We start from the raw sequence: 27,369 nt of genomic DNA, 5'->3' as shown, positions 1-27,369 counted from the left end.
TGTGGGGAAAGCCCTGTACAGGGCAGCCTTTGATTATCACTGATAGCCTCCTCTTCTATCTGCCAATCCCAGTTTCCAGGAATAGCAAGTTCTGTGTCTCTGCATCAAGAAGGTTGACAATTCAGTCTGTGGACAAAGGGATTTTAATGGCCTCTTGTCAATGTTCCCAACCCCTTCCCCTCTTTCGCTTCATATGTGCTGAGTCACCACTTATTCTGGTGTCCACCTCCACAAGTTTTATCCCCTCATCTTCTGAAGCCCTTGCCTCATGCAAAGAGGGGGCACCACAGCTGATAGACAGGCGCCTCACTCAAAGAGCCGAGGTGGTGAGCAGCCACAGGCTATTTGACTGTGGAGGTCCTCACAGCTCAACCCGATTTCGCCCTCGCTTGGGTTGCCAACTCTGGTGGGAGAGATTCCGGGAGGTGCCATCATATGACCTTCTACCTCCAATCGCCCCGCCCCTGAACTCCCACCATTGGTTGCCTGAGAGGTCCATCCTCATGGCAACCCACTTTCCCACGGCCAATTGGAAAGCAAATAGACTCTTCATTACCTGATTGGATGATTCTCAACTGTCAGTCAAACAGCCCTTTCATCCCCACATCTGATTTTTTAAATAAATAATAAAGGAGTTTTCAAAGAAAAATTTAAAAAAACGCAATTTATATTTCCCAGCGTGTTCAGTTGAGGCCTAGGGTGTTCAGTTGAGGCCTAGGGTGTTCAGTTGAGGCCTAGAGTAGTCATTTGAGTGTTTTTTTCTCCTGGATCTTGCTCATATCAGTTGTCCTGGAAATTAATCTACAATTCCTGGAGCCTCAGGGCAATCTAAAACACAATGAACACACTGCCTGACTTAAAACTATGGGGACAGAGGTTCGAACTAGTAAAAGGTTAACCAATAATAACTTTTCAAAAAGGAATTGGATAAATATTTGAAAGGGAAAAGGAGAAAGAACAGGACAATAGGACTAATTGGACAGCTCTGTCAAAGAGCCGGCACAGGCACGATGGGCCGAATGGCCCCTTCCTGTGCTGTATTAGTCTAAGATTCTTTGACTGGATATCAGGAGATCCATCCTTACACACAGAGGGTGATCAACACTTGGAATCTACTTCCAGATAGAGTAGCAGAGGCACAATCCCAGGAATCATCTAAGAAACAATTGGATGGTTGCTAGGACCTCTGTCTGGATGGATGAATTAAGATAGACTGAATAGCCTTCTCCTTCCTTAGTGATCTTGTGATATCTTAAAGCAGGGAGCAATTCCCTCGATGTCTAATTGTTATCAGGAACACCGCAATGTGCGATTGAGTATTAGAATGAATTTATGAATTTGCTTCCACGGTTAGAAGCCTTGCCTTTGATTGTGGTGCTTATTCTCCTCCATTCTGTGTGGGAGAGGCTTGAATAGATTGACCTTTGTGCTGTTACAGAGCTTGACTCGACAAGGCTGTCCCGTATGGTGTTCACCAAACTCCACGAGGTCTGCTGCAGCTGGGTGAAAGACCTGCCATTGACACGAAGAACACATCCCTATTTTGAAACGTCCATTCATGCCATCAAAAACATGCGCAGAAAGATGGAGGACAAACACGTCTGTCTGCCAGACTTCAATACTCTCTTTAACCTGGAGGTAAGTGACAGCTGGCCTATAGGCCCCAGTTGAGCACTCTAGGCTCCAACTGAGCAATCTATGGGTCCCAATGGAACATGCCAGGCCTCCATGGAGCACTCCAGACCCCAACTGAGCACTGTAGGCCTCAACTGAGCACTGTAGGCCTCAATTGACTACTCTAGGCCTCAATTGACTACTCTAGGCCTCAACTGAGAACTCTAGACCACAACTGAGAACACTTGGTCCCAACTGAGAACACTCTAGGCCCTAACTGAAAATTCTAGGCCCCAACTGAGCACTGTAGGCCCCAACTGAGCACTGTAGGCCCCAACTGAGCACTGTAGGCCCCAACTGAGCACTGTAGGCCTCAACTGAACACTGTAGGCCTCAACTGAACACTGTAGGCCTCAATTGAATACTCTAGGCCTCAACTGAGAACTCTAGACCACAACTGAGAACACTTGGTCCCAACTGAGCACTTTAGGCCCCAACTGAGCACTGTAGGCTTCAACTGAGCATTCTAGCATTCAACTGAACACTCGTGGTCCCAACTGAGCACTTTAGGCCACAACTGAGCACTGTAGGCTTCAACTGAGCACTCTAGGCCCCAACTGAGCACTCAAGGCCCCAACTGAGCACTGTAGGCTTCAACTGAGCCTTCTAGGATTCAACTGAACACTCTTGGTCCCAACTGAGCACTCTAGGCCCCAACTGAGCACTCTAGGCCCCAACTGAGCACTCTAGGCCCCAACTGAGCACTGTAGGCTTCAACTGAGCACTGTAGGCTTCAGCTGAACAGTCTCGGCCCCAAGTGAACACTCGGCCCCAAGTGAACACTCTCGGCCCCAACTGGGAACTCCCGGCCTCAACAGAGAACTCTAAGCTTCATGTGACCACTCTTGGCTTCAACTGAGCACTGTTGGCCTCACTGACAACCATAACTTATAGAAGAATGTTCCATTATTCGGCATGGTTGAAATTCCTTTACTTCCCATATATCAGTTCTTTGGAAATTTTGAGAAATGACAGATTACTGACTCAGATGGTTTATATGGAGCACTCGTGATCCCAACTTCTCTCCCACTTCTCCCCCACCTCCCTCGAGAAATGCTAAACTCATTTTCATTTTAAGTTTTTTTTTAACTGCTTTTGCTCCAACCTGTGCTCCCCCCTCTCCCGAAGGCAAGGATTAATGTTGGGATCCTGCTCCAAGCAGCCCTAGGGTTTCTCCAAGTGCCCAAGTGTCTTGTGTGAGCCTGGACGATGGATGTTAGTGAGATATTTGACCACAGGATGCATCACAGGTAAAGCTGATCCTGTTCCTACCCAACAAACGACAGTGTTCCGTCTGAGTGACTAAAGGCCAGAGTGTGGGTCTTCCTTGTCCATGTGCCTCAATATCACACCACATAGAAACATAGAAAATAGGAGCAGGAGTAGGCCATTCGGCCCTTCAGGCCTGCTCCGCCATTCAAAAAAAGATCATGGCTGATCGTCTAATTCAGTACCCTGTTCCTGCTTCCTCCCCATATCCCTTCATCCCTTTGACATTAAGAAATATATTGATCTCCTTCTTGAATATATTTAATGACTTGGCCTCCACTGCCTTCTGCGGTAGAGAATTCCACAGGTTCACCACCCTCTGAGTGAAGAAATTTCTCCTCATCTTGGTTCTAAATGGCATACCCCGTATCCTGAGACCCCTGGTTCTGGACGCCCCAGCCATCGGGAACATCCTCCCTGTATCTAACCTGTCTAGTCCTGTTAGAATTTTATAGGTTTCTATGAGATCCCCTCGCATTCTTCTAAACTCTAGTGAATATAGGCCTAGTCGACCCAATCTCTCCTCATACTTCAATCCTGCTATCCCAGGAATCAGCCTAGTAAATCTTCTTTGCACTCCCTCCATGGCAAGAACATCCTTCTTCAGATAAGGAGACCAAAACTGCACATAACACTCCAGATGTGGTCTCACCAAGGCCCTGTATAACTGCAGTTAGACATCCTTTGGTCTATGACTCAAGTGAACCACCAGCTCAGCTCCATCTTCCAACTCCATTTGTTGTTGTTGTTGTTGATTGACTGCCTGTTCAATACATATGAAAACCCTTCCCTGTGTCTCCAAACCAAAACTACAGGGAAATACATATGGGCAAAGTTTCTGTTTGCCCAATAATGGAGTGCCCACTCTCTGCCCGTTGAGATGCAACCCGCTCAAAGAGAGCTTGAACACAGATTGACACAGCCATGACTTAGGAAGACTTGCATTTTTATAGCGCCTTTCATGACCTCAGGACATCCCATAGTACGTCATCGTCATTGAAGAACTTTTTGAGGTGTTGCAATGTAGAAAACGCGGCAGCCAATTTGTGCACAGCAAGCTCCCACAAACGTAAATGAGAGAATGACCAAATAATCAGTTTTAGTGATGTTATTCCAGGGATGGGTATTGGCCAGACACCAGGGAGAACTCCCGCGCCCGTCTTTGAAATAATGCCATGGGATCTTTTAGATCCGCCTGAGAGGGCAGGTGTGGTCTTGGTTTAACATCTCATCTCATCCAAAAGACAGCACCTCTGACAGTGCAGCACTCCCTCAGTACTGCACTGGGATGTTGACCTGGATTATGTACTCCAGTCTCTCACGACTGTCTGACATGGAGATGAGGGTGCTGGCACTGATCCACAGCTGACACACGAGACCCTGTCTTCACCGCTGCCCCCTTTTCCAGGCGGCAGTTCAGAACAGAGTGTGACCCAGATAAGAAGCAGAGCTCTCTGCTGATGTGTATGAAGATCTGACAACAACTGCTGTCATTGGCAGAACTGTCTCAGCACAAAGTATCAATCTCTGTAACTCAACTAGGAGCTATTATCAGCCAAGGGGGCAGTGGAACGGTGGGAGAGGGAAGGTCAGGAGGAGAGTGGGGCAGGGGGAGGCAAAGGTGAGGGGGAGAGTGACAACGGAGGCAGTGTGGAGGCAAGAGGGGAAGTAGAGGTGCGGAGTAAGAGGAGGCGAGGAGGTGGGTGAGTGGAGGGGGTGAAGTAGAGGAACAGCAAGGGAAAAGAAGGCTTACGAGGGAGTGAGTGGAACTGAGTGAGGCGGGGGAATGTGCAGAAGTGGGGAAGGAAAGGGTGGAGGTAATGGGGGAGGGAGAGGCAAGGAGAAAGCTGGACAGCATGACAGTGAGGGAGGGAGTGGTGGGGAGGAAGAGGGGAATATTGAGGGAAAGAATAACGGTGAGGAGGAGGGTAGGGGGAGGAGGTGGAAAATGACAAGGGGGGAGGTGAAGGAACGTGTGATGGGGACAGGTGATAGGAGGAGTGGGGGAGGTAAGGAGGGAGGAAAGGGGGATGTTGGAAGATTCTGGTAGCCAGAGGCCATGTTGAGCTGTGCATAATGAGGGCCTCACATAGGAAGCAGCCACATCTAGTACACTGATGGCCACCAGCCTTCTGGGTATCTCCTCAAAAGACTGGTGTACTGGGGGGAGGGAGTGAGCATCAGTCCCATTGGCTTCGTGCCTCCTCTCCCGAACTCCTTGCTGTCTCGGTAACTCTGACTCCAGCACTTGACCAATAACCCTGCTTCCCTGTCTCAGGAACAACCGTTGCTAAGGCACTAGTGCTCTTTGACCCCTGCGCTTGACTTCCCATTTCAGCTAATTCCACCATTCAGAAAATTGGCTAGTCCACCCTTTGGGAAAGTACATTATTGGCTATAAAACACTTTGAGACGTCTGGTGGTCATGACAGCAGCTATATAAATGCAAGCCTTTCTTTTTTAGGCTTGAAAATTAGTCCTCTTAAATACATGTCCAATTGCCTTTTCTTCTGATCTGATTCCACCCCCCTCTCACCACTCCACCCCCGACCTTTTCAGGTTGTGTGTTCCAGATCTTAACAACTCTCTGCGTAAAGAAATTTCTCCATTTCCCTTCCAGTTCTTTAGCCAATTCTTTTATTCTGGTTACCGACTTCATTGCTTTTTTGTGGGATCTTGCTGTGCATAAATTGTCTGCCACGTTTCCAACGTTACAATAGGGACTACACTTCTAAAGGAAAAGCATGTCATTAGCTGTAGATTGCTTCGGGGTGTCCCGAGATCGGACCAGGCGCTATAGAAATGCAATATCCTTTCCCTTTCCGTAACTTTTCCTCTCTTCTCCCGCCAGGACCAGGAGGAACAGTCGTTTTTTGCCGTGTTTGACGGACACGGAGGAGTGGACGCCGCGATCTATGCCTCCATCCATCTCCACGTGAACCTCGTCCGACAGGAGATCTTCCAGCATGACCCTGCCGAGGCCTTGTGTCGGGCCTTTCGCCTCACGGATGAGCGGTTTGTTCAGAAGGCCGCCAGAGAGGTTCGTGACCAACTCCCGGGCAAAGTTCTTGCCTAGCACTAGAGCAGAGAAGGCTGAGGGGGGACCTGATTGAGGTATACAAAATGATGAGGGGCATAGATAGAGTGGATAGGAAGAAACCTTTCCCCTAGGTGGAGGGGTCAATAACTGGGGGGCAGAGATTTGAGGTTTAGAGGAGATTTCAGGAAAATAATTTTCACCCAGAGGGTGGTTGGAAGTATTTAGAATGAGCACTTGAAACGCCATAGCATACAAGGCTACAGGCCAAGTGTGGGATAATGGGATTAGAATAGATAGGTGCTTTGATGGCCGGCACAGACACAATGGGCCGAAGGGCCTGTTTCTGTGCTGTATAACTCTATGACTCTATGACTAGACTTTGGGTTGAGCTATGAGAGTAGGAGGCCCTGGATTCTCATCCCCCACCCCCCCCAAACCCCAGGAGAGGCACCACCCTTCCCACTGCTCATCCGAGATCAGCCAAGTCAATATAGAGAGAGGATTGGACGAGGGGGCTCCACGCCCTGTACAGGTCCCTATACCTCAGCCAATGGGTTAATGCAATGACCCCATGGAACTCAAGATGTAGACTCAACCAGGAAATTTTGGACGGCACTCCCTGGGCTACACAGAACCTTGCAGCACAGATAGAGGCCTTTTGGCCTGTCATTCCCCTGCTGGCTCTTTGAAAGAGCTGTCCAATTTAGTTCCGCACCCCAACATTTCCCCCCATAACGCTACAAATGAATCCCCTTCCAGTACATGTCCAATTGCCTGTTGAAAGTTCCTATGGAATCTGATCCCACCACCTTTTCAGTTTGGGTGTTCCACGTTTTAACCGCTCCGGATGAGGAAATTTCTCCTCATTTCCCCTCTCGTTTTTTTTGTCAATTATTTTCCGTCTTTGGCCTGTGGTTACCGACCCAGTCGAGACAGTTTCTCCCTAATTTCTCTACCAAAACCCTTCATAATTTTGAATACCTTTATTAGGTCTCCCCATAATCCTCTCCGCTGTAAGGAGGACAGCCCCAGCTTCTCCAGTCTCTCCATATAGCTGAAGTCACTACAGCTTGCTGCAATTCTAGTGCAAAAGCAGGCGTGAGTAGAGAGAACTCTACGTTCACCAGTAGTTTCCATCAGTAAAGGGGGAATTTTGTCTTCTCTCTCTCCCCGTCCCATCTTGAATTTTTCCTCAGTCTGTTTAATTCTGCTAGCTGCCCCTGCGATACCAGCGAAACAAGGGGAAAAAAGAGTAGGAGAGCGAGACTAACTGGGTAGCTCTTTCAAAGAGCTGGTACAAACAGGATGGGCTGAATGGTCTGCTTCTGTGCTGTATCATTCTATACCCGAGCAGAACAAGGCAAGGACAAGTTTCGGAGGGGCGAGGAGAGGGGGATTGTCTCAAGTTATCCGTATCTCCTCCTTCCTGTGATTGACCAGAGCAGTGGGAGCTGGAGAGAAGCTCCAATCTCTCCCCACCGGAGGATCTGGGGCAAGGGTATTGGTAAAGCGCAGATGCAAACATGTGTCCTTCTCATTCCATTGCTCTTAGAACCTGCGATGTGGGACGACAGGCGTTGTGACCTTTATGCGGGGGAACATGCTGCACGTGGCCTGGCTGGGTGACTCCCAGGTGATGCTGGTGCGAAGAGGGCAGGCAGTAGAACTGATGAAACCTCACAAACCTGACAGAGAGGTAACTGGTCAACAGCACTACTGTGTTGGTTATTTTCCTTTGTGCAAGTGTCCGCTGTGGTTCAATGGGTAGCACTTGAGTCAGGAGATCGTGGGTTTGAGCACATAGTCCAGGCTGTCGCCCCAGTGCAGTACTGAGGGAGTGCTGCACTGTTGGAGGCGCTGTCTTTCAGATGAGACATTAAACTGAGGACCTGTCTGCCCTCTCAGGTGGCCACTACTTTGAAGAAGAGCAAGGTTGTTTTCCCCAGTGTCCTGGCCAACAGACACTGGAAATCCAGCCAACCCGAGAGGAAGCTGAACTCAGGTGGGGTTGATGTCATTGGGCTCGGAGCCCTGTTGAAAGGTACTGCCTCCCTGCTTACATGACAAAAAGGGAATACCTTCCACATCTGCCTTGCATCTCTACCCCAACAATCCTCAAGCAGTCTAACATGTTTTTATTCAAACCATTTTATTCCAACATGAGTGTCCAAGGTTTTGAACTCTATAGTCCAGTTTTTGGCTCTGGAAATTTCTAGAACATGGGCGTCAGGACCAGGTGAACTCTTGTGGTGGAGCAGGATTAATGGGCAGAGAATTGGATCAGGACACCAAGACATAATTCACTCCTTATTTTAAGTCACACTTCTTGCCTCTACTTTATATCTCTGTTCTAAATTCCTATTTGCCCATTTATAATAGGCATTCCCTATGTAAACTTGTCACACTGTAATTATACCCTTCCACCAGTGGTGGCGCTGCAGTATCTCCACTGGTGGAAGGGTGTAACAACAGAATGACATGTTTACATGACAGTTCCCATTATAAATGGGGAGATAGGAATTTGTGTCAGGAAGTGCACAGTTACTTAAGATTTTTTAGTATCTTATTAAATATAAGTTGCAAACTGGACACTGGAAATCTTGCTTTTGAGATAGAGGTTGGTCCGTTTCCTCTTATTACTGTAGCTGGTAATGTGGAATTTTCAAAGATATAATGGGGTGAATTCTTCCCCCTTGGTGCTGTCCACAGTGCTCTCTTTTCACCCAGGTGTTAACTCAATGGCAAGAGGTCCTAATGGAACAGTTCCATTTGGAAGGGATACACTTGTTAAAACTTCTCCCCGTGACTGGATTAAGCTGCTTAACCAAATGTCTCATAGGGGTTGATCTGTTTTTCCCGACTTGTTCTTTTTTTTTGCTTCCTCAGGATGAGAAGCAGAGGATCGAGGCACTCGGAGGTTGCGTGGTCTGGTTCGGAGCCTGGAGAGTTAACGGAAGCCTTTCCGTCTCCAGAGCGATCGGTGAGGTCTTTAATTGGAAAGTGGCTTTGTTTATCTACTGCTTTTTCCGTTGTCCGTCCACACGTCACAGTGACAACCACAGAGTGACACCTGGACTCTTATTATATTGAATTTACAGCACAGGAACAGGCCATTCAGCCCACAGATCTATGCTGATGTTTATGGTCACATGAGCCTCCTCCCACCCTACTTTATCTCAATCACCGTATCCTTCTATTCCTTTCTCCCTCATGTGTTTATCTAGCTTCCCCTTAAATGCTATTTGCCTCAACTATTCCCTGTGGTAGCGAGTTCCACATTCTCACCACTCTCTGGGTGAAGAAGTTTCTCCTGAATTCCCTATTGGATTTATTAGTGACTTCCTTATATTTATGGCTCCTCTGTCTGGTCTCCCCTGCCAGTGGAAACATCTTCTCTGTGTCTACTCTATCAAAAACCTTCATAACCTTGAAGACCTCCATCAGATCACTCCTCAGTCTTCTCGAGGAAGGAACCCCAGCCTATTCAATCTTTCCTGATAGATATAACCTCTTAGATCTGATGATATATATGCAAATCTTTTTTGCACTTTCTCCAGTGCTTCCATGACCTTGTTATAAATATGAAGATCAGAACTGTTCACAGTACTCCATGTGAGTCAGTGGCAAAGAGTGTACACCATTCATTGGGCCCGCGCTCCTGTTCCTGTCCCACATTCCAAGTTTGCTCCTGGCTGTGCCCAGCAACTTTCCAGGATTTTCCAGTTCACACAGGTCAGTTCACTGCTGTCAGATGGGGGCTTCCCACCCAGTGGGAATCACTTCTCACCCAGTGCCCACTAGTAGCAATTCCTGACTTTAATTTAAAGCAGGAAACGTGCCAGCCTGCTCGGGTCAGATTCCCGTGTGTGATTCTGCTCTGAGTAACAAGGAGTAAACACCCGTGACATGATGTTTGCAGATAAACAGCACTGACTGCAGCTGTTATCTTGGTTGTGAATGCTTCATATCCAGAACCCTGCAGAGTGAGACAGTGCCCTTCAGCAGAGCAAGTGGAGCGGTGCCCTTGAGCAGAGAGGGGCGGTGCCCTTGAGCAGAGCGAGACGGTGCCCTTGAGCAGAGAGGGGCGGTGCCCTTGAGCAGAGAGGGGCGATGCCCTTGAGCAAAGATGGGCGGTGCCCTTGAGCAGAGCGAGACAGTGCCCTTGAGCAGAGAGGGGCGGTGCCCTTGAGCAGAGCAAGACGGTCCTTGAGCAGAGAGGGGCAGTGCCCTTCAGCAGAGCAAGTGGAGCGGTGCCCTTGAGCAGAGAGGGGCAGTGCCCTTGAGCAGAGCGAGACGGTGCCCTTGAGCAGAGAGGGGCGGTGCCCTTGAGCAGAGAGGGGCGATGCCCTTGAGCAGAGCGAGACAGTGCTCTTGAGCAGAGCAAGACGGTGCCCTTGAGCAGAGAGGGGCGATGCCCTTGAGCAAAGATGGGCGGTGCCCTTGAGCAGAGCGAGACAGTGCTCTTGAGCAGAGCAAGACGGTGCCCTTGAGCAGAGAGGGGCGATGCCCTTGAGCAAAGATGGGCGGTGCCCTTGAGCAGAGCGAGACAGTGCTCTTGAGCAGAGCAAGACGGTGCCCTTGAGCAGAGAGGGGCGGTGCCCTTGAGCAGAGCAAGACGGTCCTTGAGCAGAGAGGGGCAGTGCCCTTCAGCAGAGCAAGTGGAGCGGTGCCCTTGAGCAGAGAGGGGCAGTGCCCTTGAGCAGAGCGAGACGGTGCCCTTGAGCAGAGAGGGGCGGTGCCCTTGAGCAGAGAGGGGCGGTGCCCTTGAGCAAAGATGGGCGGTGCCCTTGAGCAGAGCAAGACGGTCCTTGAGCAAAGAGGGGCGGTGCCCTTGAGCAGAGCAAGACGGTGCCCTTGAGCAGAGAGGGGCGGTGCCCTTGAGCAGAGAGGGGCGATGCCCTTGAGCAAAGATGGGCGGTGCCCTTGAGCAGAGCGAGACGGTCCTTGAGCAAAGAGGGGCGGTGCCCTTGAGCAGAGCAAGACGGTGCCCTTGAGCAGAGCAAGACAGTGCCCTTGAGCAAAGAGGGGCGGTGCCCTTGAGCAGAGCAAGACGGTCCTTGAGCAGAGAGGGGCGGTGCCCTTGAGCAGAGCAAGACAGTGCCCTTGAGCAAAGAGGGGCGGTGCCCTTGAGCAGAGAGGGGCGGTGTCCTTGAGCAGAGAGGGGCGGTGCCCTTGAGCAGAGCAAGACAGTGCCCTTGAGCAAAGAGGGGCGGTGCCCTTGAGCAGAGCAAGACGGTGCCCTTGAGCAGAGCAAGACAGTGCCCTTGAGCAAAGAGGGGCAGTGTCCTTGAGCAGAGCAAGACGGTGTCCTTGAGCAGAGAGGGGCGGTGCCCTTGAGCAGAGCGGGGTGGTGCCCTTGAGCAGAGAGGGGCAGTGTCCTTGAGCAGAGCAAGACGGTGTCCTTGAGCAGAGAGGGGCGGTGCCCTTGAGCAGAGCGGGGTGGTGCCCTTGAGCAGAGAGGGGCAGTGTCCTTGAGCAGAGCAAGACAGTGCCCTTGAGCAAAGAGGGGCGATGCCCTTGAGCAGAGCGAGACGGTGCCTTTGAGCAGAGAGGGGCGGTGCCCTTGAGCAGAGCAAGACGGTGTCCTTGAGCAGAGAGGGGCGGTGCCCTTGAGCAGAGCAAGACAGTGCCCTTGAGCAAAGAGGGGCGGTGCCCTTGAGCAGAGAGGGGCGGTGTCCTTGAGCAGAGAGGGGCGGTGTCCTTGAGCAGAGCAAGACTGTGCCCTTGAGCAAAGAGGGGCGATGCCCTTGAGCAGAGCGGGGTGGTGCCCTTGAGCAGAGAGGGGCGGTGTCCTTGAGCAGAGCAAGACTGTGCCCTTGAGCAAAGAGGGGCGGTGCCCTTGAGCAGAGAGGGGCGGTGTCCTTGAGCAGAGAGGGGCGGTGTCCTTGAGCAGAGCAAGACTGTGCCCTTGAGCAAAGAGGGGCGATGCCCTTGAGCAGAGCGGGGTGGTGCCCTTGAGCAGAGAGGGGCGGTGTCCTTGAGCAGAGCAAGACTGTGCCCTTGAGCAAAGAGGGGCGGTGCCCTTGAGCAGAGCAAGACTGTGCCCTTGAGCAAAGAGGGGCGATGCCCTTGAGCAGAGCGGGGTGGTGCCCTTGAGCAGAGAGGGGCGGTGCCCTTGAGCAGAGCAAGACAGTGCCCTTGAGCAGAGCGGGGTGGTGCCCTTGAGCAGAGCAAGACTGTGCCCTTGAGCAAAGAGGGGCGATGCCCTTGAGCAGAGCGGGGCGGTGCCCTTGAGCAGAGCAAGACAGTGCCCTTGAGCAGAGAGGGGCGGTGCCCTTGAGCAGAGCAAGACAGTGCCCTTGAGCAGAGCGGGGTGGTGCCCTTGAGCAGAGCAAGACTGTGCCCTTGAGCAAAGAGGGGCGGTGCCCTTGAGCAGAGCAAGACTGTGCCCTTGAGCAAAGAGGGGCGATGCCCTTGAGCAGAGCGGGGTGGTGCCCTTGAGCAGAGAGGGGCGGTGCCCTTGAGCAGAGCAAGACAGTGCCCTTGAGCAAAGAGGGGCGGTGCCCTTGAGCAGAGCGGGGTGGTGCCCTTGAGCAGAGAGGGGCGGTGCCCTTGAGCAGAGTGAGATTGTGCCCTTGAGCAGAGCGGGGGGGGTGCTCTTGAGCACAGAGGGGCGGTGCCCTTGAGCAGAGCGAGACGGTGCCCTTGAGCAGAGTGTGTGAGGCGGTGCCCTTGAGTGGGATGGTCCTTCAGCAGCCGTGTAGCAATTGAACTGTAACATCCGCATGGCTTTTAATGAGCTTGTGATCTATTATTAAGGTGTCAACTGTGGCTCAGCAGGTAGCTCTCTCCCCTCTGAGTCAGGAATTTGTGGATTTGAGCCCCACACCAGAGACATGAAACCATAATCCAGGCTAACAGTTTCAGTGCAGTACTGAGGGAGTGCTACACGGTTAAAGTTGTCGTCAAATAAGACAAGAAACCAAGATAAAATTTCCTACGGTGCTAATGAAAGCTGAGCAGGGAAGCTTTCCTCAACCAACACTAATAAACATACGAACATATGATTTAGGAGCAGGAGTAGGCCACTCAGCCCTTCGAGCCTGCTTCGCCATTCAGTAAGTTCATGGCTGAACTGATTACTCCACATTTCCACCTACACCCGATAACCTTTCACCCCCTTGCTTATCAAGAATCTATCTACGTCTGCCTTAAAAATATTCAAAGACTCTGCTTCCACTGCCTTTTGAGGAAGTGAGTTCCAAAGACTTACGACCCTCTGAGAGAAAAAATTTCTCCTCATCTCTGTCTTAAATGGGCGACCCCTTATTTTTAAACAGTGACTCCTAGTTCTAGATTCTCCCACAAGGGGAAACATCCTTTCCACACTCACCCTGTCAAGACCCCTCAGGATCTTATATGTTTCAATCAAGTTGCCTCTTACTCTTCTAAATTCCAGCGGATTCAAGCCTAGCCTGTCCAAACTTTCCTTGTAAGACAGCCCGCCCATTCCAGGTACTAGTCTCGTAAACCTTCTCTGTACTGCCTCCAACGCATTTACATCCTTTCTTAAATAAGGTGACCAGTACTGTACACAGTACTCCAGATGTGGTCTCACCAATGCCCTGTGTAGCTGAAGCATAAACTCCCTATTTTTGTATTCAATTTCCCTCACGATAAACACTAACATTCCATTAGCTTTCCTAATTATGTGCTGTACCTGCATACTAACCTTTTGCGATTCATGCATTAGGATATCCAGATCTCTCTGCATCTCAGAGCTCTGCAATCTCTCACCATTTAGATAATTAACTTTTTTATTCTTTCTGCCAAAGTGGACAATTTCACATTTTCCCACATTATACTCCATTTGCCAGGACTTTGCCCACTCACTTAACCTATGTATATCCCTTTGTAGCCTCCTTATGTCCTCTTCACAAGTTACTTTCCTACCTATCTTTGTGTCATCAGCAAATTTAGCAACCATACCTTTGGACCCTTCATCTAAGTCATTTATATAAATTGTAAAAAGTTGAGGCCCCAGCACAGATCCCTGTGGCACACCACTCGTTACATCTTGCCAACCAGAAAATGACCCATTTATGCTTACTCTCTGTTTCCTGTTAGCTATCCAATCTTCTATCCATGGCAATATGTTACCCCCTACACCATGAGCTTTTATTTTCTGTAATAACCTTTGATGTGGCACCTTATCAAATGCCTTTTGGAAATTTAAGTACAATACATCCACCGGTTCCCCTTTATCCACAACACATGTAACTCCCTCAAAGAACTCCAATAAATTGGTTAAACATGATTTCCCTTTCACAAAACCATGTTGACTCTGCCTGATTACCTTGAATTTTTCTAAATGCCCTGCTATAACGTCTTTAATAATAGCTTCTAACATTTTCCCTAAGACAGATGTTAAGCTTAACTGGCCTGCAGTTTCCTGCTTTCTGTCTCCCTCCCTTTTTGAATAAAGGAGTTACATTCGCTATTTTGCAATCTAACGGAACCTTCCCCGAATCTTGGGAATTTTGGAAAATTAAAACTAACGCATCAACTATCTCACTAGCCACTTCTTTTAAGACCCTAGGATGAAGTCCATCAGGACCCGGAGACTTGTCAGCCCGCAGCTCCAACAATTTGTTCAGTACCACTTCCCTGGTGATTGTAATTTTCTTGAGTTCCTCCCACCCTTCTATTTCCTGACTTACAGCTAATACTGGGATTTTACTTGTATCCTCAACAGATGATTGGGTCATTATCACATTGCTGTTTGTGGGAGCTTTCTGTGCACAACATGGCTGCCGTGTTTCCCTACATTGCATTTGTTCAAAAAAAAAGTACTTGGCCCACATTCTCTGAAGTTTAGAAGAATGAGAGGTGATCTTATTGAAACGTAAGATTGTGAGAGGTCTTAACAGGGTAGATGCTGAGAGTCTGTTTCCCTTGGCTGAAGAGTCTAGAACTAGGGGTCACAGTCTCAAGATAAGGGGTTGGCCATTTAGGACTGAGATGAGGAGAAATCTCTTCACTCAGAAGGTTGTGAATCTTTGGAATTCTCTACCTCAGAGAGCTGTAGATGCTCATTCGTTGAGTATATTCAAGGCTGAGATTGATAGATTTTTGAATACTAACAGAATTAAGGAGTGTGGGGATAATGTGGGAAGGTGGAGTTGAGGTCGATCAGCCGTGATCTTATTGAATGGTGGAGCAGGCTTGAGGGGCCAAATGACCTCCTCCAGCTCCTGTTTGTTCTGTTCTGTCCATTTCTCCAAATGAAAGGGTCAGAAATGCCAGTGCTTTCTTCCGAGTTTCCGTGTCTTTAACTGTGTCATTCTTTGATTGTACCAGGGGATGCGGAGCACAAGCCATACATCTGCGGTGAAGCAGACAGCGACTCCATTGTGCTGGATGGGACTGAGGACTACCTCATCCTCGCCTGCGATGGCTTCTACGACACCATGGAGCCTGAGGAGGCAGTCAAGGTTGTGGCCGATCACCTGAAAGAGAACAATGGTGACAGCAGCATGGTGGCCCACAAGCTGGTGGCCTCAGCCCGAGATGCTGGCTCCAGCGACAACATCACTGTCATTGTGGTCTTCCTGCGTGACTTGAGCGCTGTGGCGGAGGACGAGGCCAATGGCGACTCCAAATGGACAGGCAACTCGTTTGATGGGGCACAGGGTGACGGCGGGGATGACAAGGAGAATCGAGGAGACTACAAGGGACCCCGGCTCCAGCACCAGTATGGAACAGCCTCGGAGCTGGCTCAAGATACACGAGAGGATTCGCTCACCGACAGAACTAGCCTGACTTTAGGCCCCCAGGTTGTCCTCCTCCCGTTGGGAACTGGTGCCAAGGATTTGCCTCTGACGCAGTGCAGATCAAAGAGGCCTGAACCGCCCCGCATGGGACCGGCGTGTTCAACCCTGCGGGAACGCAGGGACTTTGCGTTGGACGAGGCCTGGCATCGGAAGCCTCCATTCATAGATCGGATAAGAAAGCAGTGTCGGGTGGAGAGGCCGGCTTCCTGCTATTCCGGGACCCAGGGAGACCCTTGGGGAGTTCGTGGGGCCTCCTGCATGGAGAGGCAGCAAGGACAGCGGTCAGCAGCACAACCCGAGCACCGTATGTTGCTCCTCACTCGAAGGCCTGGCAGCAAAACCAGTGCCAGCTTGAGCTGTCGGAATCGTAAGGGGTCAACATGCCGGGCACCGTGGCAGAGAAAAGTGGGCGGTATATGTCACTCGGGGGGCGTGACTGCCGACACCTGGCACGGGCAGATGCCAACGAGTTTATGTGGCTTCTCTCTACTTCAACAGCAGTAACACTTTCACATAGAGTTCCCCAATCACTAAACTGGAGTTCTCAACACAAAACTCCATTGTTCCTAGACAATCCTCACCTCACTAGCTTACTTACAATGCAACTAAATAGTCTTCATGTTACCTTATATTCTGGCCTCGGCTGAGTAGCTGAAGCCTATAGGAGTAGGCCATGTTGCCCAAGAGAGATGACCGTTTAACCAGTTTCTGTAGACTGAGCTGCCTTCACTGTCGCATTTGCCTCCAAGGATACCACTCAACTGCATGGAAACTGTATTGTTCCGAGGGCTGGCAGTGAACGATAATCAGTGTTGGAGGGGATGGTCAGGCGTCCAAGGGAGGAAAGACTTGTGGCGTGTCCTGACCTGCTTGTCAGACACAAACACGTTGCCGTATCCGACCTGCCTTCGTAGTCCAGAAGCTTCGTTTCCACTCTGTGGGTGTCATCATTTTTTTATTAAGTTAATTGGCGTTGCTGGCAGTGCCGGCTATTTAGTGCTGTCCTCAGTTGCACCCCCCCCCCCCCCCACCCAGAAGGTGGAGGTGAGACTTCTTGAACTGCTGGTAATGGTTTTGGCACAACTGTCTTGCTTTGCCACATCAGAGGGCAGCTGAAAGCCAACTGTGTTGGCATTGGACTGGAGTCACATACAGGCCCTGACTAAGGACAGCAGTGAACCAGATGGATTTTTACCACAAACCCACAGCTGTGTGGTCACTTTTACGATTTATATTTCCTGAACTGAATTTAAATTCTCAAACTGCTGATGGTGTGATTTGAAAGCTGATTCTCTTAATTTATTATTCCAGGGCTCTGGGGGTCCCATAACATAACCAGTATATCCCCATATTCTTGAGAGAATCCTCCCTTGGTATGATATTCCCCCCACCTCCCTGTCCTCTCCATGATTGGGTCCCCTTCTATGAGGGACTATCCCCAGCAGGTCTGGTGGCTGACTTGTACACCATCCCACCTGCTCCGTTCGCAGTCCTCCCCTACCCTGAACTGGGTGGTGGCTGAGATATGGCAGCCCAGGGAGATTTGCCTCCTCACCCTGCGGAGGTTTGCCCTTCCATTTATCTTTAGTCACAAAGAGGGACGGTTCAGAGCTGGGCTCAGCCAAAACGCAATCCAAGGGAAGTTGTCCATCTGGCATTGTTGAGGGGAAGTGGGAACAGTGAGTGTGCGAAAGTGAATATCTCTCAGTTTACAGAACTCATTAAATTGCAGTAACTGTGACTTCACTGGCAATCAATAGGAAAGTAGTTTTGCGTCTCTGGCTGTAGAATTCATTCAAAGAGAATCTAATCCATGAGGCGAAGGCTCTCGAACTAATGATTCCTACACCTATAAAAGGCTTTTCTTAAACTAAAGGCTCTTGTAATAGTTATACATTAAATAGGTGTCCTGGTATTATAAACACCATATATATTAATACACTAATCAGGGCAATCCACACCAAATACTGACAGTAGCAACCCCATTGCAACCAATGAGGTCACTGGTAGCTAGTTGAAATTTATAAAGTATCTCGTTCTCAACAAACTAAAGGTAATTCTGTAAGACATGTATGATGCGTTAGTAGTTCTTGGTCTGATTATATACCTGTACAAGTCTGATTATAAAACTGTGCTGGTCCACTGTATACCTGCACTGGAATCTGTGCCACTGCCTATAGTGGGTCTGACTCTATGACTTCACCTGTAGCGGTAACCTGCAGCAATCCAGCTGTTCACCTGGGCTAATACTGGTTTTAACTGTACATCTTTGTGGTCTTACTGTATCCCATGACAGTACCACTATATTTGTACCTGCAACAGTTTGATTATATACCTGTACAGGTACAAGTGATGGTCTGACACTACCCGTCTGACTGTGTATCTGTGCTTGTGCCTCTAGCAGTCTGACTGCAGAAGTATCTGCACAGGTACTAATTGTACACTTGCAGCAGTTTGACTGTACTGCTCCGACTGTACACCTGTACTGGTGCCTGTAGTTGTATAGGTACTGACTACACCTGTAGCAGTTCAACTGTACTGGTTCCACACTTTCAAACAATTCCTTGCTTTGTGACACGCAGTGTTAAACTGATTGCAGTTGGTGGTAGCAAGTAGTCCTTAACTTGGTTTGAATTTCTGTGCCCTTATTTGCTTCTTGCTGAAGTAAGTAATGAAGTTCCCCCCCCCAACCAGTACTGGTATTTACATGTTCAGTATCTTGTAATTTTTAATGGCATTTCTGGTGATTATAATGTAAAAATTATACATATAATATATTATATATAAGGTCTTAAAAAACTTGAACACAAAAAAGTGACTACACTATTGTAATTATAACCTGTTTTAATGCTGTTTAGTCTGTGTAAATTTTGTGTTCTATGTAATACTTGTTGTGTATTGGAAATGGTGGACCACTTTGTATTATTATAAGCAAAGTTGACAAGCCTTTAATTAACAATTAAAGGGACTGGACCAGTTTGACGAGCCCTTATTTACTCACTGGGCTAGCACGTTGTTGGGGAAGGGAAGCTGATTTCCAGCGATGTACTGGCTGAATGTTTTTCATTTGAAGTTGTCACAACACATAGTCACACGTGTATTGGTCGTTACTTCATCACTGGGTTCAAATCCTGCAACTCCTTATCTAACAACACTGTGGCAGCACCTTCACCACATGGACTGCAGTGGTTCTCGATGGTGGCTTACCGCCACCTCAATGGGCAATTAGTACAGACCTTGCCAGTGCTGCCCTTATCCTCAGAATGAATATTAAGAAAAAAAAACACTTTTCCTCTCTAGAATGTGGCGTCTCCGGCACCCTCCTGTATCAAGTGAATGTCGTCATTCTTCCCAAGAGACTCATGTGCTTCTAGTACCGTGGAGGCCATGTGAGCAGGTTGTCCTTAATTGGTGCCACTGGAAAGTTCACTTTGGGGCTTGCCAGTAGCTACACAAGATCAGGTTTCAGAAGCTGACAGCACTAGCACAGGCCTCAGGATAGAAAAGTGACCATCGTCTGAGCTGAATCAGGAAGAGAAGGCAGCAAGTAGTGACAGCTGATCCCTGTGGAACATTTTGCATTGTGGAGCCATTAGGATAGATTTCAAACATGTAATGATTTTAAGAGCTTTAGGTTACTAAATAAATGTATTTACAACATGCTGCATAATCCGGTTAGTCAACATAGAGAGTTGGGTTTGTAAACTCTGCTGGAAGGTGGATAGATTCCACAGCTGCAGCTCCCAGGGTTAGAGTGTCTGCCTTGGCCACAGTCAGGAAATTGCACTGATAAGAAACAAAAACAGAAATTGCTGGAAATACTCAGCTGGTCAGGCAGCATCTGTGGAGAGAAAAACAGAAACAAAAAAATGACCTGTTTTGCACTGCTGAGTATTTCCGTTTTTGTTTCAGATTTCCAGCAGCCACAGAATTTTAATTTTGAAACAACATACTAGAACATAATTGGTTTGCTTCTTTCCATTAAAAATGATGAATTTGAGAGCGTTAAAACTGATGCAGTTTTGTTAATACGGCTGAAAATAGGTTTATCACAAAAAAGCATTGTTATAAAGGTGTCCAGACCTTTGCTTCTGGGTAACTCAATTTAAAATCACTGCAATTGACTTAAATAGTTCAGTACAGTTTCTTTTTAATAGTTTTATTGGTGTACACTAGTCAGTTTCTTGGTAAATTAAATATTTTTTGATATGAAAAGACTTTTAAAAACATGCCATAGAGCTTGTGGCCTTAAGAAAGTAGCACAATTTAAAAGACCCTTCCTGCCATTCAAATAAACCTGCCAGCACTTACTCTCCCATCAGAAGGCAAAGTCTGCTGGTGCCAGTAGAACTGTACATGATTCACCGCCTTCAATTTAAAAAAAACAGGGAGATTTGAGACTGAATCAAGCTGGCCATCTGTTCCCCAATGTGAACAAACACACACACGCTAACTCACACTCAAATTTAAAATGTAAGACAAAAAAAAAGGAAAAAAAGTAATGATTACAGATAACTTTCAATGCCTTTTAAATGGAACCTGTCTGTCCCATACATGGTTACTTTCAATCTTAACTGTCAGGTAGGAGATCAACGCTACATAATTTCTCTCCATTAAATTATATATAATGACATTCAATAGCTTTTCTGCTTTGAATACCTGTGAGTCATCACAGTAGGGTGACTCACACCAGGCTTTGGAGGCAGATTGTAGATTGCAGCGTTAGATTTAAAAAAAAAATACAGCTGGTATCAACTTCTTGGAAATAATGACTTTGAGTAGTTCGATATTGTCAGCAATTCCGGTATCCCAGAGGATCGTACCCTCCAGAGGGATCGAGGGATGGACAAAAAAAGGAGTAGGAAACCCAGCATCAAGTCACTGTCTGATTGAACGCAGATAGGTGAACATTTATTATCAAGTGAAATGCTTTCATCCAACATTTTATCAAAGGCATCAATGCATTTATTTTAAAACAGTCACAAAGAAATTTCATACAAATATGTTCACTGCTCAGACCCTACAGTGCAAGCCCATGTTTTAGTGATTCATTCGTCATGTGGAAGGGGTACTTGTGAGTTCGAGGTATTCCAGTCTCAATTAACTGGAAGAAATGTATTTCTTCACTGTACACCAACAGATCCAACAATATTTGTTCTTTCTGTATTGTCCTTTGTGCATTGCAATTCAGAGGGCAGTAGGAAGGATGCTGAACTATAAAATATTTAATAAATAAACAGGTCTCTGTGTATTAGATAGGTAGAGACAGAGAGACCAACGGAGACAGAGAGATAGAGACAGAGAGACGAACAGCCAGAGAGAGACAGACCAACAGAAACAAGTTAGAAATAGAGACAGGCGTATTATAGAGATAGACTAACAGACAGCTAGAGGAGGAGAGACATGGAGCGATGGGCAGACAGAGAGAAAGCAAATGAAAATGACCTACTAAAGTTGCACAGAAACAAATTTCAAAAAAGGACTTTTCCCTGGTCTCCAGAGAAAAGCCATTAACTTTCAAATTACTGGCAATATTGTGTCACTGGATAACACCAATCATGTCAAAACAAGGTTTTGGGCGGCACAGTGGTTAGCACCGCAGCCTCACAGCTCCAGCGACCCGGGTTCAATTCTGGGTACTGCCTGTGTGGAGTTTGCAAGTTCTCCCTGTGTCTGCATGGGTTTCCTCCGGGTGCTCCGGTTTCTTCCCACAGCCAAAGACTTGCAGGTTGATAGGTAAATTGGCCATTATAAATTGCCCCTAGTATAGGTAGGTGGTAGGAGAATATCAGGACAGATGAGGATGTGGTAGGAATATGGGATTAGTGTAGGATTAGTATACATGGGTGGTTAATGGTCGGCACAGACTCGGTGAGCCGAAGGGCCTGTTTCAGTGCTGTATCTCTAAATAAATAAATAAAAGGTAAAGTCACCACAATATTTTTTTAAAGCATGATGGTGCGAGCTCCTCTTGCACAACATTAATCCCCCTCAAAATCCAGGAAAGGGTCAATAAACCAGTTGCAGTGGGTCACTCAGAAAAGATAGGGACAGATGCCACTGGCCCAACCTGGTGTGTGTTTGAGCACAAAAATTTATAGTTTTCTTCCTCGTCCAACTTTATACTTTCGCCCACTACCTCCAAACCTGGGTGGGCGAGTGATGGTTCATCCTGGGTCTCAGCAGTCCTCTGTCAATGCTGTTGAGTTGGCTGCTACGAGTGGCAAGTAGGAGGTTGAGCAGTCCCAATTTTCTTGACCTCTACTGAGGAGAACTAAATCAGCCTCTGAATTACAAGTTTCTCCAGATTACAGATGTGAATCCATATTCTACACATTGAAGGAGCCGCCCACTGTAATAATATAATAAAATGTCATGGCTCAATTCCACAGTTAATGGCGAAGAAAGAACTTACATTTATTTAGCACCATTCACCACCGCAGGATGTCCCAAAACACTTTTCAATTAAAGTACTTTTGAAGCTTAAGGTCGTAACGTAGGAAATGCGGCAGCTAATTTGCGCATGGTAAGGTCCCACAATGAGATCATGACCAGATAATGTTTTTAAGTGATGTTGGTTGAGGGATAAATAGTGGCACAGGACAACAGTGAGAACTCTAGTCTTCAAAATAGCACCATAGGATCTTTTCAGTCTACCGGAGAGGGCAGATTGGGCCTTTAACATTTAATACAAAAGATGGCACCTCGAACAGTGCAGCGTTCCCTCAGTACTGCACTAAGAATGTCAGCGGGAGCCATGAACCCACATCCTTCTGACATCAGTTGCTGAAGGTAAGCATGCAGGTGCAACAGGCAGTAAAAAAGGCAAATGGTATGATGGCCTTCATAGTGAGAGGATTCAAGTACAGGAGCAGGGATGTCTTGCTGCAATTATACAGGGCCTTGGTGAGGCCACACCTGGAATATTGTGTGCAGTTTTGGTCTCCTTATGAGGAAGGGTGCTCTTGCTATAGAGGATGTGCAGCGAAGGTTTACCAGACTGATTCCTGGGATGGCGGGACTGACGTATGAGGAGAGATTGAGTCGGTTAGGATTATATTTGCTGGAGTGCAGAAGAGTGAGTGGAGGGGGGGTGGGGGGATCTCATAGAAACCTATAAAATTCTAACAGGACTTGACAGGGTAGATGCAGGAAGGATGTTCCCGATGGTGGGGGGAGTCCAGAACCAGGGGGTCATAGTCTAAGGATACGGGGTAAACCATTCAGGACTGAGATGAGGAGAAATTACTCCACCCAGAGAGTGGTGAGCCTGTGGAATTCGCTACCACAGAAAGCAGTTGAGGCCAAAACATTGTATGTTTTCAAGGAGGAGTTAGATATAGCTCTTGGGTCTAAAGGGATCAAAGGATATGGGGGGAAAGAGGGAACAGGTTACTGAGTTGGATGATAAGCCATGATCATAATGAATGGCGGAGCAGGCTCGAAGGGTCGAATGGCCTACTCCTGCTCCTATTTTTCTATGTTCTATGATTCAAAAGGCAAGTATCCGACCCACTGAGCCCTAACTGACTGATTAGTATGCCTGCATGGCTATCACTCATCAAGAGTCTCCAACAAGAGAGAATCTAACAATCACCCCTTGACAATCAATGGCATTACCATCACTGAATCCCCCACCATCAATATCCTGGGGGTTACCGAGGACCAGAAACTTAACTGGACCAGCTATATAAGTACTGTGGCTACAAGAGCAGGTCAAAGACTGGGAATTCTGTGGTGAGCAACTTAACAGCTGACTCCCCAAAGCCTGTCCATCATCTACAAGGTGGAAGTCAGGAGGGTGATAGAATACTCTCCACTTGCCTGGATGCGTGCAGCTCCAACAACACTCAAGAAACTTAATACCAGGCTAATGCCCTGGGGACACAGGTTCAAATCCCATGGTAACTAGTGGAATTTAAATTCAATTAATTAATAAATTCAAATAATTTATTAAAAATATCTGGAATTGAAAACTCGTCTCAGTACTGGTGCCATGATACAATCATCGATTATCGTAAAAACCAATCGGGTTTGATAGGGAAGGAAATCTACCATCCTTATCTAGTCTGGCCTACATGTGATTCCAGACCCACAGCAATGTGGTTCACCCTCAACTGCCCTAGCAAGCCACTCCGTTGTCAAGGGCAATTAGGGATGGGCAACAAATGCTGGTCTTGCCAGTGACATCCACATCCCAAGAATTAAAAAAACATCCAGGACAAAGCAGCCTGCTTAATCGACACACCATCCGCCACCTTAAACATTCACTCCCTCCACCAGTGCACAGTGGCAGCACTGTGCACCATATACAAGATGGGCACTACAGCAACTCACCAAGCTTCCTTTGACAGCACCTTCCAAACCCATGATCGCTTATCACTTAGAAGAACAAGAAAAGGCTTAAGCATTCACAACCATCTTCAGTTAGAAGTGCCGAGTGGATGATCCATCTCAGCCTCCTCCTGAGGTCCCCAGAATCATAAATGCCAGTCTTCAGCCGATCCGATTCACTCCACATGATATCAAGAAACGGCTGAAGGTAGTGAATACTGCAAAGGCTATGGGTCCTGACAACATTCCGGCTGTTTGAACTTGTGCTACAGAACTAGCGGCACCCCTAGCCAAGCTGTTCCAGTACAGCTACAACACTGACATTTACTCAACCATGTGGCAAAATGCCCAGGTATGTCCTATGCACAAAAAGCTGGACAAATCTGGCCAATTATTGCCCCATCAGTCTACTCTCGCTCATCAGCAAAGTGATGGAAGGTGCTGACGACAGTGCTATCAAGTGCCACTTAAAATAACCTGCTCACCAATGCTCACTTTGGGTTCTGCCAGGGCCATTTGGCTCCTGACCTCATTACAACCTTGGGCCAAACATGGAAAATAGAGCTAAACTCAAACGGTGAGGTAAAAATGATTGCCCTGGATGTCAAGACAGCATTTGACCGAGTATGGCATCAAGGAGCCCTAACCAAACTGAAGCCAATGGGCATCAGGGGGAAAACTCTCCAGTGGATGGAGTCATACCTAGCACAAAAGAAGATGGTTGCGGTTGTTGGAAGCCAATCATCTCAGTCCCAGGACATTGCTGCAGGAGCTTTTCAGGGTAGTGTCCTAGACCCAACCATCTTCAGCTGTTTCATCAATGACCTTCCCTCCATCATAAGGTCAGAAGTGGGGATGTTCGCTGATGATTGTACTATATTCAGTACCATTCGCAGCTCCTCAGATACTGAAGCAGTCTGTGTCCACATGTAGCAAGACCTGGACTACATTCGGTCTTGGGCTGATGGGTGGCAAGTTACATTCCTGTCACACGTGCCAGGCAAGGACCATTTCCACTAAAAGAGAATCTAACCATCTCCCCATGACATTTGACGGCATTACCATCACTGAATTCCCCACGATCAACATCCTGGGGGGTTGCCATTGACCAGAAACTGAACTGAAGCGCAATTACTGCGGCTACAAGAGCAGGTCAGAGACTGGGAATTCTAAGGTAAGTAATTCATCTCCCGATTCCCCAAAGCCTTTCCACCATCCACAAGGCACAAGTCGAGTGTGATGGACTGCTCTCCACTTGCCAGCATGAATGCAGCTCCAACAACACTCAGGAAGCTCGACACCATCCAGGACAAAGCAGCCCACTGTTCCTTCACTGTCACTGGATCAAAATCCTGGAATTCCATCCCTAACAGCACTGTGGGCATACCTGCACCAGACGGATTGCAGCAGTTCAAGGCGGCAGCTCACCACCACCTTCTCAAGTGCAATTAGGTGTGGGCAATAAATGCTGGCCTAGCCAGTGACACCCACATCCCATAAAGAAAAAAAAACACAAGGGCAGCAGACATGTGTGAACATCACCACATGCAAGTACCTCTCCAAGCCACACACCATTCTGACTTAGAAATATATCACCGCTGCTTCACTGTCACTGGGTCAAAATCCTGGAACTCCCTTCCTAACAGCACTGTGGGTGTACCTACATCAGATGGACTGCAGCGGCTCACGGCAGCAACTCAACACCACTTTCTCAAGGACAATTAAGGATGGACAATAAATGTTGGCCTTGCTAGCAATGCTCACAGCCCATGAAAGAATAAAGAGCCAAGCAGAGAATATTGGCACACTGTTTCCACCGTAAGTAGCATCAGTTGAGCTTGATGCTGTCCATAATTCCCAGCAGGCCTCACTTGATATCGGTATGTTTTCTCTTTGGCAGTGAGAGCGCCATTCATGACAGCCTGGCTGCTACCCCAGCTGAACACATATCCAAGATTTGCTAGTGTATAAATGACATATTGAGCAGTGCTTTTACCATGGTACTTAGGAACAGGAGGAGGCCATTTAGTCCCTTGAGCCTATTCTGCCATTCAGTGATATAATGGCTGATCTGTGACCTAACTCCATAGACCTGCCGTCATCTCATATCCTTTAATACCTTTGGTTAACAAAAATCCATCAATCTTTTCACCCCAAATACATTTCAGTCTTGTATTCTGATGGAAGGACATGAAAGCAGGATCAGATACTTGATTTTATTTGAAGTTACAGTTTTGAGAAACTAAAAGTCAACTACTCAAAATCAAAATTTTACCAATATTTAAAAATAAAAACCTAGGTGAAAATGCTCCTGGACTCCCCTCCAAGGTAGGGGGTGGAAAGAATTCTACCAGAGCCATCTCCTTGTCTACCAATTGTTTAATGTGTAGTTGTATATTGTGACCCCCTCATCTCTGTGCATACATCACCATTCTTAATAGACCACTCCACACCAAAAAGCTTTCCCCACGTACTTTTATGCATCTAGTATTACTGAATAGTCAAACAGAAATAGTTGTTGTGTTGACAATTCTATCTTCCCAAGAATTTTAGACTGGTCTCTTCTCAAAGTGCTCCATCAAGTGGCATGATGTAGAGGTGGCATACAAGTCTGAAGGTAATGCCCCAGAATTTGCTGGAGTGAGGGAGGCATCCTGCACTGTGGCCAGATTCTTCTCCCCCATCTTCAGCTTGAAAAAAATTTTGCACTGCAACTTGCTGAAAGTGCAAGTTGGTAATGGAGCCTCTAGAAGCTTGTCAAATGTGACCAACAGTCTATCACCTTAACCAATGAGATTTAAGGATTGAGAAAGAAACAGTGGAACAACAGAGAAGGCGCTATGTGAATTAGAGTCAAATCAGTTACAGAATGAGAAGTAGAGGGAAGGGAGATTGGATTGTGAGAGATAGAGACAGGAAAAGCAAGAAAACAACATATTAAAATCTCAAGTAACCATTTACTACCTGCAGGAATGAGACTTCAGTTTCTGGGCCAGAGAGGTTTACAAAAACAAATCTGGTCATTAAAAGTGTGTTTACTTTCTGCAGCAAGTTTAATGCTCATTTATTTTGCAAATGCAGCAATTTCTTGAAACTCACGGGGAGGTTGAGGGTGAGCTGCTGTTTTCATGAAGCTAAAGGCATAGCTATGCAAATCACTAGCAATTAGTGGCTATTCACAACTCATGGGGTCTCTCTTCCTGGTCAAGAACCACCTGAACGATTTACACATGAAATGAGGGCAAGCGCCACTAAACGTACTGTTATTCATCCAGCAAA

At 47.5% G+C, this 27,369-nt stretch overlaps 2 protein-coding genes across 2 annotated transcripts in view; one reads left to right on the top strand and one right to left on the bottom strand.

Annotated features, from left to right (window-relative positions):
• ppm1e (protein phosphatase, Mg2+/Mn2+ dependent, 1E) overlaps positions 1-18,726 on the top strand; it is a 174,207-nt gene extending 155,481 nt beyond the window's left edge. The window contains exons 3-7 of the mRNA XM_068010686.1: positions 1,439-1,638; positions 5,795-5,983; positions 7,536-7,679; positions 8,870-8,963; positions 15,284-18,726. Coding sequence (XP_067866787.1) covers positions 1,439-1,638; positions 5,795-5,983; positions 7,536-7,679; positions 8,870-8,963; positions 15,284-16,260 — 1,604 coding nt within the window. The 3' untranslated portion in view covers positions 16,261-18,726. The remainder of the gene's footprint in view (positions 1-1,438; positions 1,639-5,794; positions 5,984-7,535; positions 7,680-8,869; positions 8,964-15,283) is intronic.
• Positions 18,727-19,930: 1,204 nt separating this feature from the next.
• trim37 (tripartite motif containing 37) overlaps positions 19,931-27,369 on the bottom strand; it is a 102,395-nt gene continuing 94,956 nt past the window's right edge. The window contains exon 27 of the transcript XR_010968786.1: positions 19,931-22,108. The gene's annotated coding sequence lies outside the window, so the exon portion shown is untranslated. The remainder of the gene's footprint in view (positions 22,109-27,369) is intronic.

This window comes from Heterodontus francisci, chromosome 30 (genome assembly GCF_036365525.1).
Source record: "Heterodontus francisci isolate sHetFra1 chromosome 30, sHetFra1.hap1, whole genome shotgun sequence".
NCBI lineage: Eukaryota > Metazoa > Chordata > Chondrichthyes > Heterodontiformes > Heterodontidae > Heterodontus > Heterodontus francisci.
This window is presented reverse-complemented; position numbering and strand designations above follow the sequence as displayed.